A 17883-nucleotide genomic window follows, 5' to 3' on the forward strand; every position below is an offset into this window, starting at 1 on the left:
AAAAAGTTATTTTACTAAAATTTGAAATAATGTTAAATATTTCAAATATTAAACTCAATTTATAGAATCCTGGAGGATAAAGTTCTGCAAAAAGAGTTATCCTGGGTTGAATTCCTGTAAGTATTTCAGTTACATATGTAACTAAATTGGAAAATTTTATTACTAAATCACGGTACATTTTATTTTCTAGGTATTTGAAACAATTAAGTAAATATTTTATTGTCCTATTTTGGATAGTTATTTTAGTGGTGTCATTGATTTTGTATCTAATGAAAACTTACTCAGGCGAAGATAATAGAATGTATCCCTAAGGATCAATTTATTTATACAAGCAACAGCATTCTTATCTCTAGTCGTGATCCTAATAAGGATCACGTTAGAATTAGCTAAACCCTTTGGTATGGTGTCCGCAATTGATCTCGGGTTTGGCGTCCTTTTTTCATCAATTTCTTCCATGATGCCGGAGCAACAGACAAAATTACAGGTTGTAAATCCATACTATCTGACAACTAGAGAAACCATCGATCGAAAATACATTGGTGTAACGTGGATGAGCCGGTCGTTCTCCAAATAACAGCTAAGACAACTTCAGATTAATAAATTTATTTACAATAGAACAAATGAAATATATTTACAATATCGCTTTCACATCCATATCGCTCACACCCCATAATCATTCAATTTGCTGTAATTAATAACCCTACTTTAACAAACTTATAAAAAAAAAATTACTACGTATATGAAAAAACCCTTTTGACAGACAGACGAACCGGTATATAGTAAGTTTCTATAAGTTCTAAATTGGTTGCCACAATTCCGATAAATACTTATTCACAACTGAAACTGATTAACAGATCTCAATCACTAAACTTTCAATCCCTGATGTTCCTGTTTCGATCACTTATCTCGACTCCGATCACAGATCATCTGACTATCTAAATTCCGCGCTGATGTGATGAGGTAGATTTTATTTTCTACCTTAAATCCACCGTTGACTCCTTACAGGGCTGTAGTCCTGGACCTTAGGCGCCTTGGTGGTGTTCAACATCAGAGCGGTTCTCTCCACTGGAACTTCAACGTGGTTTGATCAAGTCAAAATGCTACAATTTCTTCGAGTAATAAGTACATGTTGGCAACCTGAGTATGGCAAGATTTGATGATACTGGAATAAAATAATCATATAATAAGTGTATGTCACTAATATGTAAACATAGTTATGTTTCATAGCAACATGTAAATAATACAAAATAAATATGGTGCACACTTCCGGTCAATTAGTTCCAGTTAATCACTTCCGCCTAAGACATTTAGATAATCAAATACAAAAAAATACGCCTAGAATAACGTTCAAAGCTATACAATTCTAACACAGGGCTTTATATTTAATATAAAACTGGCATTTTAACTTCCACGCAAAAGATACGCTCGACTGCTCACACAGGTAAGTTTAACAGGTGAACGCCAGCCAAGGTTATATTTAGCTCAATAAACAAGAATTACAAGTCGAAAACACAAAAATACTGAATAAAACTGATAACATATACTTACCACGCTCTGCGATCCGTGCCCACTTATTAACAAGGCTCATGCACAATGCATACTGCAATATTATCGCTCAGTACAGCAAATAAGAGCTGACGTCAAAATCGTGTCTTGTCACACGGCAGCCAACCCAGGAAAGACCAGAGCTGCGGTCAAGATCGTAGCTGCTACATAGGGCTACGTAATTGAACGGAAAGCTAGCCTAGCCGCTATGTAGATATTCGTAGCCTAAATATTTTATGCTAAACATCGAATTCAAGATGGCCACCTTAGTTACCACTTTGTATAACAAACACGAAATCTAATTATATAGTGATATTTTATTCCTCCTTTAAGTTATAATGAATCTTAACATGTATATTTCCGCTTGAAATTAACAAATTATGTCAATGTTATAAGTCTTTAGTTGAATATTTCCAACTTCAAATCAGACACCTAGCGGTCCGTTCATTAAACATAGATACCTACGACCTAGCGGCTAGGCTAGCAGCTACGATCTTGAACGCAGCCGTGGTGTCAGCGGTTGTACCTGAGTGCGCATTTGCAAAGAATTATGGGTAACCCGTCTTACAAAATAAAAGGGCCACTAAGTTAGCCTGGTGCTAGTATACAAGTGATTGTTACAAATAATTAAGTATACGCTCATCTACTGTAAGTATTGCATTTTAACCCAATTTATTCCCAAAAGTCGTATTTTGTTTATAACAAGCTAAAACTTAGGTATCACATTATTTCAACTCGCGCTATTAAAATTCCCCATCATCAGTTGTGCAGTTTATTCTTCGATATTTACGAATTAATTTAAAAATCGACAGTTATCATAATTTCCTCATGCTATAAGACAAATATGCAATGTAGGTATACTTCAATTACATTCTGATGCTTCGGTGACTTATGTTATGTTATAATGTTACACTTGTAGCACAGTCACGATAAAGATGTTGATGAGAACCAGTTTATTTTGGAACACGCGCTGCGTCGTTTCGACAAAGAAAGACAACTCTATTCAGTGATGGCGATGAGAACTAGTTTCATTTGGTAACGTGCAGCATCATCATGACAAAGAAAAACAACTCTATTCAGTATCATAACAGTTATAAAAAGTTGTTCTTGAATCTATAATATATGACAACACTTAAACTTAACATTTACCATTTTATAGCTATGCCACTCCTAAGATTTTGCAGCACATGTGTTTTCCAACAACTTGACGTCTGTGTTAAGTATATGATCAACTACTGTAAGTATTGACTTACTTAACTTTAATTAATAATCCAGTATTGAACACTTATAAGTTGATTATCAGGTAACGTCCGATATTGATGCGGGTGACACTATACCAACATTTCAAACAGTAATATTTTGTGATCAGACAAATTTAGATTTAATTTATAAATTTTCCTGATTTTAATCGTACCCATTTGCTTTTGAATTAACAATCAAGTTTTTATTTACATTTGACTTAAACTTGTTCTACAATATTGAAGAGTGTTGCCACAAGTAAATGGTTCAGCATACATGCCGACGTTAACCATTAGAAGACTTGAAACAGCTTTCTAGCCTGCTGACCGCCGATATCCGATGCATTAGGGGTTTGTTCAGAACGTTACAAAATTCACATAGATACCAGACACTAGAGATCAATACTTTTAAAGTATATACGTCATTAAAATAGGCTTGTTTCCTCCATTTTAAACTTAACATTTTGCATATCATAAAGAAACAACAGAACCCGCACAGCCGGGGTTTATCAAGTATCTTCCGGCTGGTTACAGGTATCGACATGCAATTTATGGATTAATTATAAATGAGATTTATTACGAGTAATTAAATGCACCTTTATGTGTATTTACTGCAATAGTTGTCTGAAAACTAAAAGGTTTTAATTTTATTTACATTTAATATATATATATATATATATATATATATATATATATATATATATATATATATATATATATATATATATATATATATATATAAATATATATATAGATAGATAGATAGATAGATAGATAGATAGATAGATATAGATATATATAGATATATATAGATATATATAGATATATATATATATATATAGATATATATATATATATATATATATATATATATATATATATATATATATATATATAATCAACATCGACACATAATACATTAGCATACCCTTAATTTTAACATAACACGTACTCAAACACCTTTACTAATAATGCGTATAGAAAAAAAATGTAAGGATGATTTACCTCAATCTACTCGTAGTATATCATTTATTCAAGTCTCTTTATTTTATTAGTGAAATAATAAGAATTGTCTTATCTCATCTACAAATTTAAACAAATTACAAAGAAAGCATAAAAGATTCAGTATTTTTTCATTAGATGTCGTTCATACTGTATTATAACACTTCATGTTACAGCTAAGGTACAGTCAGTATTTCTAAAGCGGTCAGCCTAAAGCTTAATCAGGTCTTCATTTCGTGGTTCATGTACATATACGCGTTCTAAATTGCGCCGAAATACGTTGAAAGCAGCCGTAAATATTAAGTCTAAATTTCATATTAAAGCAAGAAATTCAATCTGAATGAAATTTTGAACATTTTCATGTTGTGTGTTTTATCAAAATCTATGCTATGAAGATGATCAAGGTGCTAAGCATAAAAAGGCGGACAAAAGTATTCGTATTCCGTAATTACGAAAGGAAGAACATGGCGGTTGTAGCCGGTCAGCAGATCATTTTCATTCCCCCATGGCGCCTGATTCTACCTCTAATTTTTTTAGAGATCCGAGTTAGCTTTGCTTCTGTCTTGTATTTTTCTTTTTGACGTTTGATTTTAATCACTGTTCGTTATCATCACATGTCATTATTAAAACATTTATTGGGTCAATAATAATATGTTTTCTACAATTTTGCATATATTGATTAATTTATTGTCAGTTTACATTATGTATGAAATAAAATTTTAAAAAATTGTGAACAATGCCTCTTTATTTTTCAACAAATATCATTACACATTTTTTCGATTCAAACTTACATTGGATTCTACTGTAATTCAAATAATGAGATGTTTAACTCTGAATAGTGTTAAAAAATTACAATTTTGACAAGTGTAGCTAATTTTATCAATAAGTTTTGCATAGTATTTTAGTATGATGTTCCTGGAAAAATCTTTATTTAGTGTCTGTTGATGGTTGATCTTTTTATATATGTATACGATAGCAAAACAGCTATGCATTTATGTATTGCCATAAAAACACCATAATAATATTTTAGAACTATCTATCAACAGGTTTAGGAAAGATATACAACACATCAAATTCAAATCATTATTAAATAGTTTGAATTGAATTCTCCAAATTTTTTCTACGACACATGAGTCCGTTTTCAACTAACATCATTATAATGTGAATGCCAGATTATGTTTTTTTTAGTGTGTTTATATGCGACTTGATCTTCTTTGACACACGAAAGGTCAACATGACTACAGTGTGCAAAAATAGAAATAACTCTTTACCCTGTAGTCAATATATTTCCCCTTCACACGGGAAATACACCGAAACTAACGTTGTCAAATCTTTTTGCATCAGAAAATTGCACGTTTTTAACTCGCCATAATGACCAGAATGATGAAAAAATCCATTTTTAAAGATCACAAGGATATGGTAAGACAATAACAATCAATTAAAACTATTTCAAATGTTAGATTATTCACATTTATTAAGCGATATACTTACTTGAGCATCCATTGACTTTATCACAATCTTTGCACAAACACTTTTCTGTGCACAGTCTGCCGTAGAAATTTTGAGGGCAATCCTCTTTGCAATCAATTCCAAATGTTCCAGGAAAACATTCTTTTTAAGTATAAAGTTGAAGCAATTTACAAAGTTTATTTAGATTTAATATTATCTTTAAGTTATAAAAGAACTATAGTCTTGTATTGTTAATACCTCTGCAAGAGTTTCCAACACGTCGATAATTCTTACAACACACCAATGGACCTCTGTAATTATACATGAACATCTTGAGAATTTGCAGTGTAAACACTATTATTTTTTATCGATGGATTTTAATTATAATTATTTATCAACGAAAAACAAAACGTTTCATCCTACCCTGAAGCCAGCGAATTTTCGGAACATACTCCTGACTGCCGTTGTGCAGAGATTATTTTCATGAGGTAAATAAATAAAAGTTTGAATCGCAAATGCATGACACCTTAGCTTCTATTTGAAAGATAAACTCACAAATAAATCACACAACGGGAATAAAATGTAATTGATAAAAAAAGATTGCTATCAATTAACGAAAATTAACGCTTTTTGTACGCTTGCGGAAGAAATACAAGTAATAAGTTATTTATTAGTAAGTGTCACCTAAACATATCCTGTTCATTCGATAATGCATATAAACCATTCGTCACTGGTCAAATACAAAACTTATATAGTGGAATAATGTTGATTAATACAATGTGTATCCATTGAACGTAGTTAATTATGATCACAGAAAATTTAATGTACCATCGAATAGAACGTAGCAAATATATATTCAAAAACAGTTATAGTATGAAACCATTTTTTTTTTTATCAAAAAAAAAAATATGATGATATTTTTAAAACATCTAAATAATAACCTAGAATACTATGGACCTAATTGTTATGAAAATCGACCTTAGCCTCATTTTTGAATGCATATGAATATTCATGATTATCTTAATTGAGAAAAGACTCTTCTGCACGCTTTAATTGTAATTAAGACTTTTGATAATGTACAATAATTCTCAAGGTAAATACTCGGTATTAGAATTCTGTATTAGTTTCTTTTTTATTCCAAATGCTACATTTTCAGCATATCCTGTAAACTACAATATCGATCAGACCCAACCTAACACGAGAGTAAACCCGAACAAAACCCCGGGTTCACTTTTAGGGTTTATTTGGGGTTTACTCTGTGTCTGCTTTTTGAAAATTTGTATCCAATTGGGATTTTCTTTGATTTTACTCGGGATTTGTTTTTGTCAACAGTACGCACTGAGATGTGAAGCAGACCCGTTTTTTTTTTATCTAACCACCTTACTGCCTGTAGTTCCTGCCCCTTGTATAATCCGGATACACATGTAGCGTCTGCTTTCAGATGTGTACTTCTGACCGGTGTTTACTCTCTGTAACCACTTTAGGTTTACTTTGTGTTTACTCTAGCTCCACTCTAGTTAACCCGGAGTAAACTGGGAAAACCCCGAAAGTAAACACAGGTTTTAGTTGGGGAGTACTTTCTGGGCAGCACTGTTAAAGTTTACTTTGTGGTCGCGCCGACCGGAAAGTACGGGAAATGTTTACTACACTGTATGACATCACACAAAACAACAAGTCGTCCAAAATGCTAATAAATAAAGTACGTACTGATTGTTATGGGTACGAAAACATTCAACTACATTAGAAATTACTTATGCGTGCAATTTTGTAGTAAAAAAAAATTCCAACAACGATTAATATAAACAACAGACTGATCGCGGTGAACTTGTCGATATGACGTCATATTGTACATTTTTATAAATGAATGGATCATAAATATAAAACAATTATTATACCATTAAATCCTATGTACTATGCTTGTTTTGATTCTGCATGTATTTATTTTTAGAGCGTGAATTATTTCTTTTCTAGAGTGTTTTATGTAAAAGCAGGCCTAGTATTTAAATCCGCTTTTTACAAGGACATACACTTAACAGATGAATTCGATCTTTTGGATATAAATTAAGGAATTGTTAAAATTATTAAAAAGTGCTGCTGCTTCAATGAAATTTAAAATATGAATTAATAAATACGTAAAATATTAAGCGAAGGTCATATAAATTCCAACCGGAGCTCATTTCTTTGATATTGGTTCTTATGAAAAATGAACTATATACAAAGCAGCACCACCTTCCAGAATCTACTAGAAAAGTAGAATTTAATTATCTTAATATTTTGATTCAAATAAGTGTATGCCCTTGTAATATTGAAATTTGTTTATGACCTCCATTCGGGAGAATTATTGACACATATCACGTGACTATTAATTCAGGAGACCACACTAGGTGTCATGCAAAGTAGCATTTACTATACTGTTTAATCTAATTTATATCATGATAAAATAACTTTACATAAATATTTTGTAATAATAGATGCTTCGTTTTATGAACAATTAAAGCCGCTGATATTTTCTTAGTAAGCATGAACATTGATGTGTGTTAGACTGGGTCTGATCGGTACTGTAGATAAATACCTTTTGATAAATGTATTGTTAACACATCACACGTCTATCAAATTTCAATTTTCGAAAACTATCATGAAAATCGAAAATTAATTATCGATACATTAAATTAAGTGGTACACAATAATATCATTTATATTTTCAAAATTTGAAACCTGTTGATCATTAGATCTATTTAAATTGATTTATCTAATAGATAAAACAAGGAAACCTATCAAACTAGAGTACCTAGTATAATTATATTCCAACGCTGCAATAACGATATCCTTATTACGATAAGTTTGCATTAACTCCATTTATGATTTCAAAGTACTGGTAATTTTGATGCTTAAAGACTTGTCAAAGGAAGTTTATCAAATTTCGCAGTGATAAATAAAGACATCTCGATAGATAAATAATTGAAATCTCATTAAATATAGCAACATATATATTTTTAACAATCACAGGAGATAAACCATTATAATTGCTATATTCGGACTCAAGAAACCAGTAATGCTATGTATCTGTATTGAGTGAGTCTGACTTGGACATCTAACCTGAATTTATTTAAATAGTCTCATCTTAATGACAAATTTTTACGTACATGTATAAATCAGTATTCAACCACACCATTTAAATCTATTGTTGTTAAAATATCAAAATCAAATGATATAATTTCTGATATTACAACATTTTACAGAAGACGTCATAAATGTCCTGAAATTTTTGATAGCAAAATGGTATCATTTTAAGAAGAAGTTATAGAGCATACAAATAATATTATGACTCCAGAAATACGTAAGAGGAAATGTAACCATACTACACAATTACAAGATTTATTTTCTTTTTTGTTATCAATAAAATAATAATGAAACTTTCAGAGAAGTTCTATGTAAAAAGTAAATACTGTGATTTTGTAATTGAGTCAGGTTGACTGGGTGATCTGACTAAAAAAATCGTCTCACCAGGATTAGAAGATTACTTTCATTCTAAGCATTAAACACAAAGAGGAAGTACCCATAGTTGAAACTAAGTAATTATAGTTTAGGTCGCGATTGTATAGCCTTTGGACGAAATAGATGTAAAGAAAATGTTGGTACAAAACATATTGCCCTTATCACTTGAATTATGTCATATGATCATTATTTATAAGACGAAAAGATAGTTCTTTAAGAAATATTTGCCTTGGAGGCTCTTTTTTCGTATCTTCAAAGGTTGCTTTATCATACACATCATCAAACGCTTTGGATGAACACTCAGGATTTCCCTCACATAATTCGTTCTTGACATCGATTTGTTGCATTGTTGGATGCATTTCAATCTCTCTTTGCATACTTTCATCTGTGTTTCTTGTAAATCGGATGAACGGAACTAATGCATTATTCTCATCGTCAGAAGATGGTGACAGCTTGCCATTCGGGCATTTGATATACAAAGAAGATGTTTCGGAATAAGATTTTTTACGTTCTTTGTGTTTGATTGGTACCTCATAATCAAACACACGCAAATTCAATGTATTATATGCCCCATCTTCTGCATCAGATAAACGTTTTTCTCTAGGACTAGTGTCGAACGATGCTGCTACCATTTTGTTGCCGTTTACTGTATTGTTATCATTGTGTAAGAATTCATCGTTAGCCGTACACTGCATTTCAAGCTGATTTCTTGGAATGCATTCTAAATGAAAAACAAACAACCAAATACACCGATACTCTTTATATATCAAGATTCGCGTAGGTATAGTTAATGAAATTTCATGTGAAATCAGAATGACACCTTCCATTAAAATAATGTTAACGATTAAGTAAAGTAAACGATTATTTTTGCATATATAATATACTATTAACAAACAATCATCCTTACCAGCAGCAGACTTCTTTATTTTTCTCTTTCTTAATCTGAATAAACATGTTTGAAATATGAATTCTTTCATTACGACCAAAATATGAAGAATGTTGTTTTTTCTCAGATTGATGGCAACTTACCGACAGTAAAGACATGCAATGCTGAAGATGACAGTTCCTAATATTAAAGGAATTATCCAATAGACCAGTCCAATGGTTTCAATGTATGACTCTGAATTAAATAGATGAAAGAAAGTATTTTTTTTTAAATATAAGTTTAAAAAGTATTGTGTTACATATTTGTAAATAGTTTGATAAATCTAATGTAAGAACTTTAATATATTCAATTTAAAATTTACTATTTTCATAATGCATACTATAAATGATTGTTCGTTTTCCGCATAAACTTTCAGTTAGACATTTATTCTTAATTTAGGTAAATGTATATGGGAAAAAAATGAACAAGAAAAAGTATCGTCAAAAAGATCTATTACCAGCCTAATATTATCTCTCCCGGCTATTCTATTGAATATAAATTTTATGGTGTCTTCATTAAAATGCAGTTAATTTGTTTTTATTGTCTTCTACACAAAAATGACAGTAGTGAAACAAATACATTTTGTAAATATCAATAATAAAACTTGGATATTGTTTTTCTAGCAGTGCATCTATAGTGTGTAAGGCGGTAAGTCATTATACAGTGTCTATCAACGCAGTGCAATATATCAAGGGGGTGAACAACGACTGCTTATCAAATGAAACATAACACTCTGACCATTTCCAATATAAAAAAGAAATTAATGAGCTGTTAGATGAATATATAATGCTAATACTATTTAACCTCTCTCTGGACATCCAGAATCTTTATCACAGTCTGACGTCGCACAATGACATTTTCCACTGCAGAACAAACCGTAAGTACCATCAGGACATACCAAAACACAGTTATTCCCATAGGTTCCTAATGGACAGGCTTAAAAAAATGAATGATTCAGTTCCTTAATATATTTAAAACATCTTTTATTTAGTAAGTTATAAAATTCAAATACCAAAATACAAAATTCATGTATTCAAAGGATACATGTTTAAAAAAGATGGGAAGGGGGATGGGTTCGCAACGACCAGATTGTCGCGAACCCCGAACAATGTTTAGCAGTTTATGAAATGTTAAGATTTCGAGAATGAGTTTATAAATATGCTGATATGCATGAGCTAATTAAGATCAATTCTATGTAAGAATCAAAATTCGGTGGCCACGCATAGTCACGGATTTTCTTCATACTTGACAATTTGATAGACTTTGGTGAGTAAAAAAGCCTAACACCATTTGTTTGTTGCTATGTGGTCCCGTTGCCATGGTAACCGAGGGTAAAGATGTAAATATGGCATTTTAATGCTTATTTGAGAACATATTGTGAGTAATGTGCAGAACTTGGGGTTTCCAGGGTAGAATGTATTATTAAAAATAGTTGTCATTTTTCAAATGAAACAAAAAAATTCATGGAGAAACGCATTATTTTTTTTAGCGTTTCCATGGTTACAAAACAGAAATTTTAAAATATGTTTTCTTCATCGAGTTTGAATAAAAAGTGCAAATCTAGGATTTTTTGGTAAACACTATTATGATTGTGCAATTAAAAATTTAAGTATGAAAATTGAGAACCGTTGCTATGGTAACAAGCTTAAGAATAAGGAAAATTATAATATTTTTAGGCATTTTTAAATGGATATTATTCAGATATAATGAATAAATATATAAAGTCAAATGGTGTGAAAAAATAAAGTATGTCCTTAGCTTTAATGACACTTGAAAAAATTCTGAAATTTTCTAAAAATAACTGCCGTTTCTATGGACTTTTCAAAAAGTAAGAATTTCTGTGTGATTTTTTACGCAACTTAATTTTCCATAGCAACAACACTTCTCTGTTGCATAACAAAGGTTTTTGTGGTGTATAATGAAAATTTAGATATATTTTTACCTGTTCCAACTAAAACAATTGCAAAAAAATTCTAAAATCAGGAATGAAAGCATATCAAAATAATCTTAAATTTCTCAGTTTTTCTTAATATTTGGCCTTGTTGCCATAGCAACGGATGTCAATTTTCATGATAAAATATATATTGCATTGACATTTATAAGGATGTAAAAATTTAACAGTTTCCCATTTGGGCTTATTAAAAAACCGCAGAAAACTGATTTCAAAAATTTGTAACGGTTTCCATGGTAACATTTTAAAAGTATTGGTTTCTCCATCAATTTTCTTATATAATTAAATAATTGAAAATAGGAAAAAGGCTGTTTTATGTCTTTGATAGTTTACATTAGTGGGAAAAACCTTCTAATATGGCTTCAAAGTAGGTAAGTTTTGCTATTTTCCCATCTTTAGCCTCGATTACCTTGGCAACGATTACCCCTAGCAACCAACTTTTAGTGGTTTTTTGCGTTTTACACCTAGGTGTGTCCATGTATGAAATATAAGGAAAATTGGTGACTATGCGTGGCCAGACCCTTTTATAAATCATTGATTCTTACATAGAATTGATCTTAAAGTGTTATATTGTATCTGATGTTGACAAATAATTTCAATATGGCGCGTAAAACTTTCCCTATTATTTTTGTAAACCTATGTTTTCCAGCATATCGGTTCCTTTTTAAAGTTAGAGATATTTAAAGTAAATAAAATGTATGTTTAAAAACACAAAAAGACCATAAAAACAAATCTCATAGGTCATGAGCGTTTTGATATACAGGAAAACATTTGCTTTCCTCCTCTGATTGCTTGGGATTATCAAGCCTGCAGTTTGGCATTGATTGTAAACAAGTCGACGAGCTTCAGAAATGTTGCCAAAAAAGTACATAGTTTTATTTCGATTTTTGGGATTCGGGGGTTATAAGAAAAATACATTGTCAAAAGTGACATCATTTAACTTATCATTACTAAGTTTTACAGATTTATTTTCACAGTGTAACGATATAAAAAAGTTTAATAAATATACCAACCTGTACATCTACCATTAAGGTTATAATAATTTCGACAACATTTCTTTTCCCTATAAATGGAAAAAAAAAAAAATAAGAAAATGAATATTGAAAAGAAGAACCACATCACTCTATAGTCATTGTCTGTCTGTCTGTCTGCCCATTTGTCTGTGTGTCCGTTCAACCGTTTCTCCCTTTCTTCCTCTCTCTCTCCCATGATTGTATAATGATTTAAAAGTAATTTTTTTTAATGTAAGTATGATTTTCCGTCAGATATTTCAGTTATTACAGTTAGATAATTTTATCTTATTTTATCAGTTTTATCCAAAAATTGTTCACTCTCAAATGAAGCATCGTAACAAAAATACCTATCAAGCCCGCAAATTCCTCGATCTGGAAAAAGATAGCGGGATAAATAACATTTTACATATAGTATACAAAATGTAATGTATAAGGAATAGTTAATATACTTTTTGCATATATTTTGAGGAAGCTTGTTTGCTTATTTTACAAATTTTGCACCATTTTGCTCCACCTCATATATTGTTTAAAAGGGAGCAAAATTAAGACCAAGAGTGTCAAAATGAAATATGCACTATTATCAAATACATCGTAACTCGGAATTACTTTCTTATCTTCATTGCTTCATCGTAAACGAGCTTGCTTTCATCAAATGATTTCTATATTATATATATTGTTTAATCAATACTTTTTAAGACAAATTTTAATAACATATACTATAATACTTGGTAAGCATCCGTGTACTCTATTGCAGTCTTCATTTGGTTTGCAGTCACATCTCTCTAAACACAATTCTCCATATAAGTTGACTGGGCATATTTCCGAACAGTTTTCCCCATATGTACCTTTTGGGCATTCTAAAACAAATTTCAAGAATGATTAAAATTTTGTGATCGTAAGGTGACCCCGGTGGCTTTCGTGTCCGATTCTTTTTTAGACAGCTTGATAAAGAAGAAGGTGCAATTTCTTTCAACATGTTCTCATAGATTTTTGAAGAGGAAAATGTGTCTGCAGCCGTCGCCGACCACGAAAGAAATATATTTTATGTAAAATCACATGATAAAATTATACTGTGTGTATCATTTTGGGCGACAGCTGCGGACAAAGTTTTCTATTTTAAAAAACCACTGATGATTTGGTGTATTGTTCTCAGTTGTATAAAAGTTAAATGGAAAATGCACTGTTTATGACGTCACAATTACCCTTGCCAATATGTAATAAGGTAACTCTTTTTAGATTCTTGGTTTAGGAGTATTCTTATGTAAATAAATGTAACATTTTAATTTCCTTTAATATTTCCAATAATCACTCTAAAACAGGGCAAAATATATCTGAAACTTTACCTAAATGTAGTTTTTTCAGGTTAAAGTTTTGTGCAAACAATTACTTGAAAATAATCATTTAAGATGACGTGTATTAGATTTAAAATATTGTCGAGGTATGGTTTAGTGACTTTAGTACAAATATATAGCTCATATTTTTCAAAAGGTGAGAAAACCATAAATATGACATAAAACTTGTTGGAAAATTACTTTAGGGAAAAAATTGCTGCATGAATTAATGAAGTATTAGATAATGCTTCATTGTGGGAAAACAAACGTGCCAAGGTACAAATACTTTGGCCTCATTAGTAAGTTTATCAGTTGCTATTTACTGTTCAAATTATAAAATGTTTTGTTTGATACAAATTTCTCAAAGGTTGGGTCTATCTTAAACCATTTGCTTAAAGACTTACCTTATGCGTGTCTTGAAGGATTTTTCGACAAAAGTTGTAGACTACATTGCTATAATATAACTTATTTATGAAAATATACTTCTATACATGTTTGAAAAAAATCAACGGCCACTTTGCAACTAGATAAAATAAATGATTTGATGTATCAAAGGCATGGGTATATAAATATATATTTTTGTAGTAAAGCTGTCTAAAAATAACTTAATATGATCATTAAATGCAATTAAATGTTTTGTTCACAGGGATTAAGACTCTGACATTTTTGCTTAAAAAGTCATTTAAAAATACTTTTGCTTATGACGTTTCGTTGCATACTAAGATACAAGTATACAAGTGATTAAATTTTTTTTTTAATTGACTTACAGATTTCGAGATAGTTTCAAAAGATTTTTTCGAAAGACTTTTACAGGCATACCTTCAAATGCATTTAACCGCAGTAACTTGTTTTGAAATAGTTGTATATTAAATTTTATCAAAATTATTTATATTTTCTTTTTTGACGTTATTAATCTAAAAAATTTATATATGTAATGTGAGTTATATACATTTACATGTATTGTTCTTAAGGTCGGTAGCGGGTTTAAAATTTTGCGCCCTCTGCGCAGGGTATTGCGCATTACTGTTGTAAAACACAAATTTAAAGTAAAATGTTCAATGATACAGGTTTTCATGTAACGTTTTTATTTCAGAAAAATTACTTATCAAAAAATTATTTTAAGTGAAATGAATCGTTAGAATAATGTCAGAAGTATTTTAATTTTTTCGCCGCTTCTTCAAAATCGACGTTATTGTCGTCGGAGTCAACGTCTTAGGATGACGTCAGTCGAAACTCTGACGTAAATATTGACAAAAATTAACGTCGTGCATTTTCTATTACAGCATCAATAATTAAAATCAAAACTATAATTTGCAAAAAAAAAAAAAAACATATACGCGACCCTTCTACGTTCTGTGTGAGTGGAAATGACTTCTTCTAATACAAATAAAATTAAATTTGATTCGTAAACATCCTTTTGTTTTATACAATTCAGTAATGTAAAATGGCTGGCACGGCACGTTTATAGGATCAAACTATGAGGACGGATAGCCTAAAAACCATCCGGTCAATTTCGTTTTAATTTGGCAAAAAGTTTACTTATACGTTAACCTTCCATCGCTGAAAATCTAAAGAAAATCGTATGTTTGTAATTTTTTAAATATGAAATTGAAAATGAAAACCGTCATTTTCCTGTATAATCCTATATAAAACGTCGGTGATGAATCGGACATACGACAAAAATTTGAGCGCAACAAACATATAAACTATCCGGCCAATTTACTTTATATTTTGCACATAGTTTACTCATAAGTTGACATTTCACTGTAAAAAAAATAATTAAAGGAAATCGTATGTTTGAAACATTCTCCCCCGAGACTCCTTAAACACTTATACAATACTTTAGAAATATAAAAATATGAAATGAAATGAAATTACATGATGCCAATACAAATGTACTTACTAACACATATACCATTGGATCTATGATAATTATTACAGCACCCTGTTTTCCTGAAACACATTTTTAATCTTAAAGATAAAATATATTCAAATATATTTCTGAAAATTTGCATTCAAATAAATTTATGATGAATTCGAAATGTATATTTTTAGGTTAAAAAAAAGATGAATGTAATTATTCATAAAAATCAAAATGTACATATAATTTTCCTGATTACTTTGTAATTTCCTCTAAAAATGATATAAAAAATTGATAACTTACAATACAATCACTAATTTTCATTCGACTTACCCATCTGATTTTGTACAATTCCCAACACAGTTTACCAAATTTATTGACATTTTGATTATCAAAAGAGAAATTACGAAATTCCTCAAACCAGCAAATGACAACATGATTAAACTGATCGTGAATTGCAAAGATATCATTTATTCCTCTTTGAAATGGGAAAGTAAATAACGGAAGTATTTATCATAAAACGTTTAATTCGCCTTATTGATATTAATGAGTTAAACTCTAATCAAATTGTTATCTAAATGTAAGTCACATAATATAAAATCAGCTAACTAATGTGTAAATTTAACTGGATGTTGCTGACTGTAAAAAGGAATATAATGAAAAAATATATATGACTAAAATGTGTTTGAAACTTCGATATGACAGCTGTATGTAGCACACTTGGTAACACACATAGCACAAATACATATTTAGAAATTAGTTTTATAATTTCTTCATCATATTAAACATAATACAATACAGGGGTTAGTGATGACACATTTAAGAGAGGGCTGTAAAATCAAATCCTTGATAAACTTTTCCATTCTTTCTTCCTGTACGTTGTATGGTTTTACGCAAATAGTATATCAAGCTTTCTTATAATTCAGTTATACATTAGAATAGGACCTACAGAGAATCGTCTAAACATATCATACGTTGTTTAGTGACGCATTCTTAGTGTGATCTGGCTACAGTTCCAGCTCTCGACGGAAATAATATTGCAAATAGATATCGAAATTTTAGAAGATCATTTCTGACCAGTTGTTGTACACCTTATGTATTACTTTATTGCTACTGTATATTTTCATTTGTATAGTATGATTTCTCATTCGGCATTAAATATTTATACCACAAAACATTTAAATCGCATATTGAAGTTAATTATATCAAATATCATATATCATACAATTATAGTGTGATATTATATATGTATTCAGTGGTTGTTCGTTTTTAAGAAGAAAATGAAAGACTAAAATGTTATATATTCTTTTACGCTAAAGTTTTTAAAAAATAAGCGTTTAGATTGAAAACCAACAATTTCTGAATTCAGCATTGACAGTGTTTATATACATTTAAAATTGATATTACCTCTTTACCCATAAGTGACGCACATGTTGCAATTCGAAATGGAACAGATGGGCGATAAGTGGTAAATATGTGAAAAGAAGTATGTGCTAGAATGTTTTCTATACAAACCAATGCATGAAGTCATTGAACTCATTTTCAATTAGTATTCATCAGATTATAATTATGACCCCTGACACTGTGAGGATGTAGAGTAGTAACATGTACATGTATCTAACAACCTTCCTTTCAATTGATCCTCATTTTCTATACATCCTCACTTGCAAATTTACCTACACTTTTATGAATAGGACGAGTGATACAAATGTTGGCAAGTGTTACTCGTGTAATCAATTTTGTTGAGTCTTTCTGGCATTTTTAAAAACGTATTGATTACATTATAGATAATGTGTAGCCTATTTTCGTATGTTTGAAGAACCTAGGCACCTTTAAATGGAAAATTATATCTTGAAATATATTTGTTTGATTAAAAAAAACGCCTTTCATCTGAAAAAAAAAAGTCGTTCAATAAAATAATTAATAATTTATCTATACTATGACCCTTCCCCAAAGGGACAAAATAACTCCATTGGAGGATCAAAAATCTTCATAAGAATTAGGCAAACAAATTTAATAAAATAATTGATAATTTATCTATACTGTGACCCTCTCCCAAGGGAGCCAAAATAG

General features: G+C 30.3%; 1 protein-coding gene and 1 long non-coding RNA gene across 2 annotated transcripts; both read right to left on the reverse strand.

Annotated features, from left to right (window-relative positions):
• Nucleotides 1–626: 626 nt before the first annotated feature.
• Nucleotides 627–5838, reverse strand: LOC105319746 (uncharacterized). The gene is made up of 4 exons (XR_010708653.1): nt 5658–5838; nt 5493–5545; nt 5277–5396; nt 627–1162 (listed from the first exon to the last, which is right to left on the reverse strand). It is a non-coding gene; the product is annotated as an uncharacterized lncRNA (long non-coding RNA).
• A 2849-nt stretch (nt 5839–8687) lies between these two features.
• Nucleotides 8688–16276, reverse strand: LOC105319747 (uncharacterized). The gene is made up of 9 exons (XM_066069474.1): nt 16144–16276; nt 15853–15902; nt 13344–13475; nt 12966–12990; nt 12619–12668; nt 10459–10590; nt 9759–9849; nt 9637–9671; nt 8688–9450 (listed from the first exon to the last, which is right to left on the reverse strand). The coding sequence occupies exons 1-9, from the start codon at nt 16245–16247 to the stop codon at nt 8900–8902; spliced, it is 1170 nt and encodes a 389-aa protein (XP_065925546.1). The 5' UTR covers nt 16248–16276; the 3' UTR covers nt 8688–8899.
• Between the last annotated feature and the right edge of the window lie 1607 nt (nt 16277–17883).

The sequence above is a fragment of the Magallana gigas genome, chromosome 8 (assembly GCF_963853765.1).
Source record: "Magallana gigas chromosome 8, xbMagGiga1.1, whole genome shotgun sequence".
NCBI classification, from domain to species: Eukaryota; Metazoa; Mollusca; class Bivalvia; order Ostreida; family Ostreidae; genus Magallana; species Magallana gigas.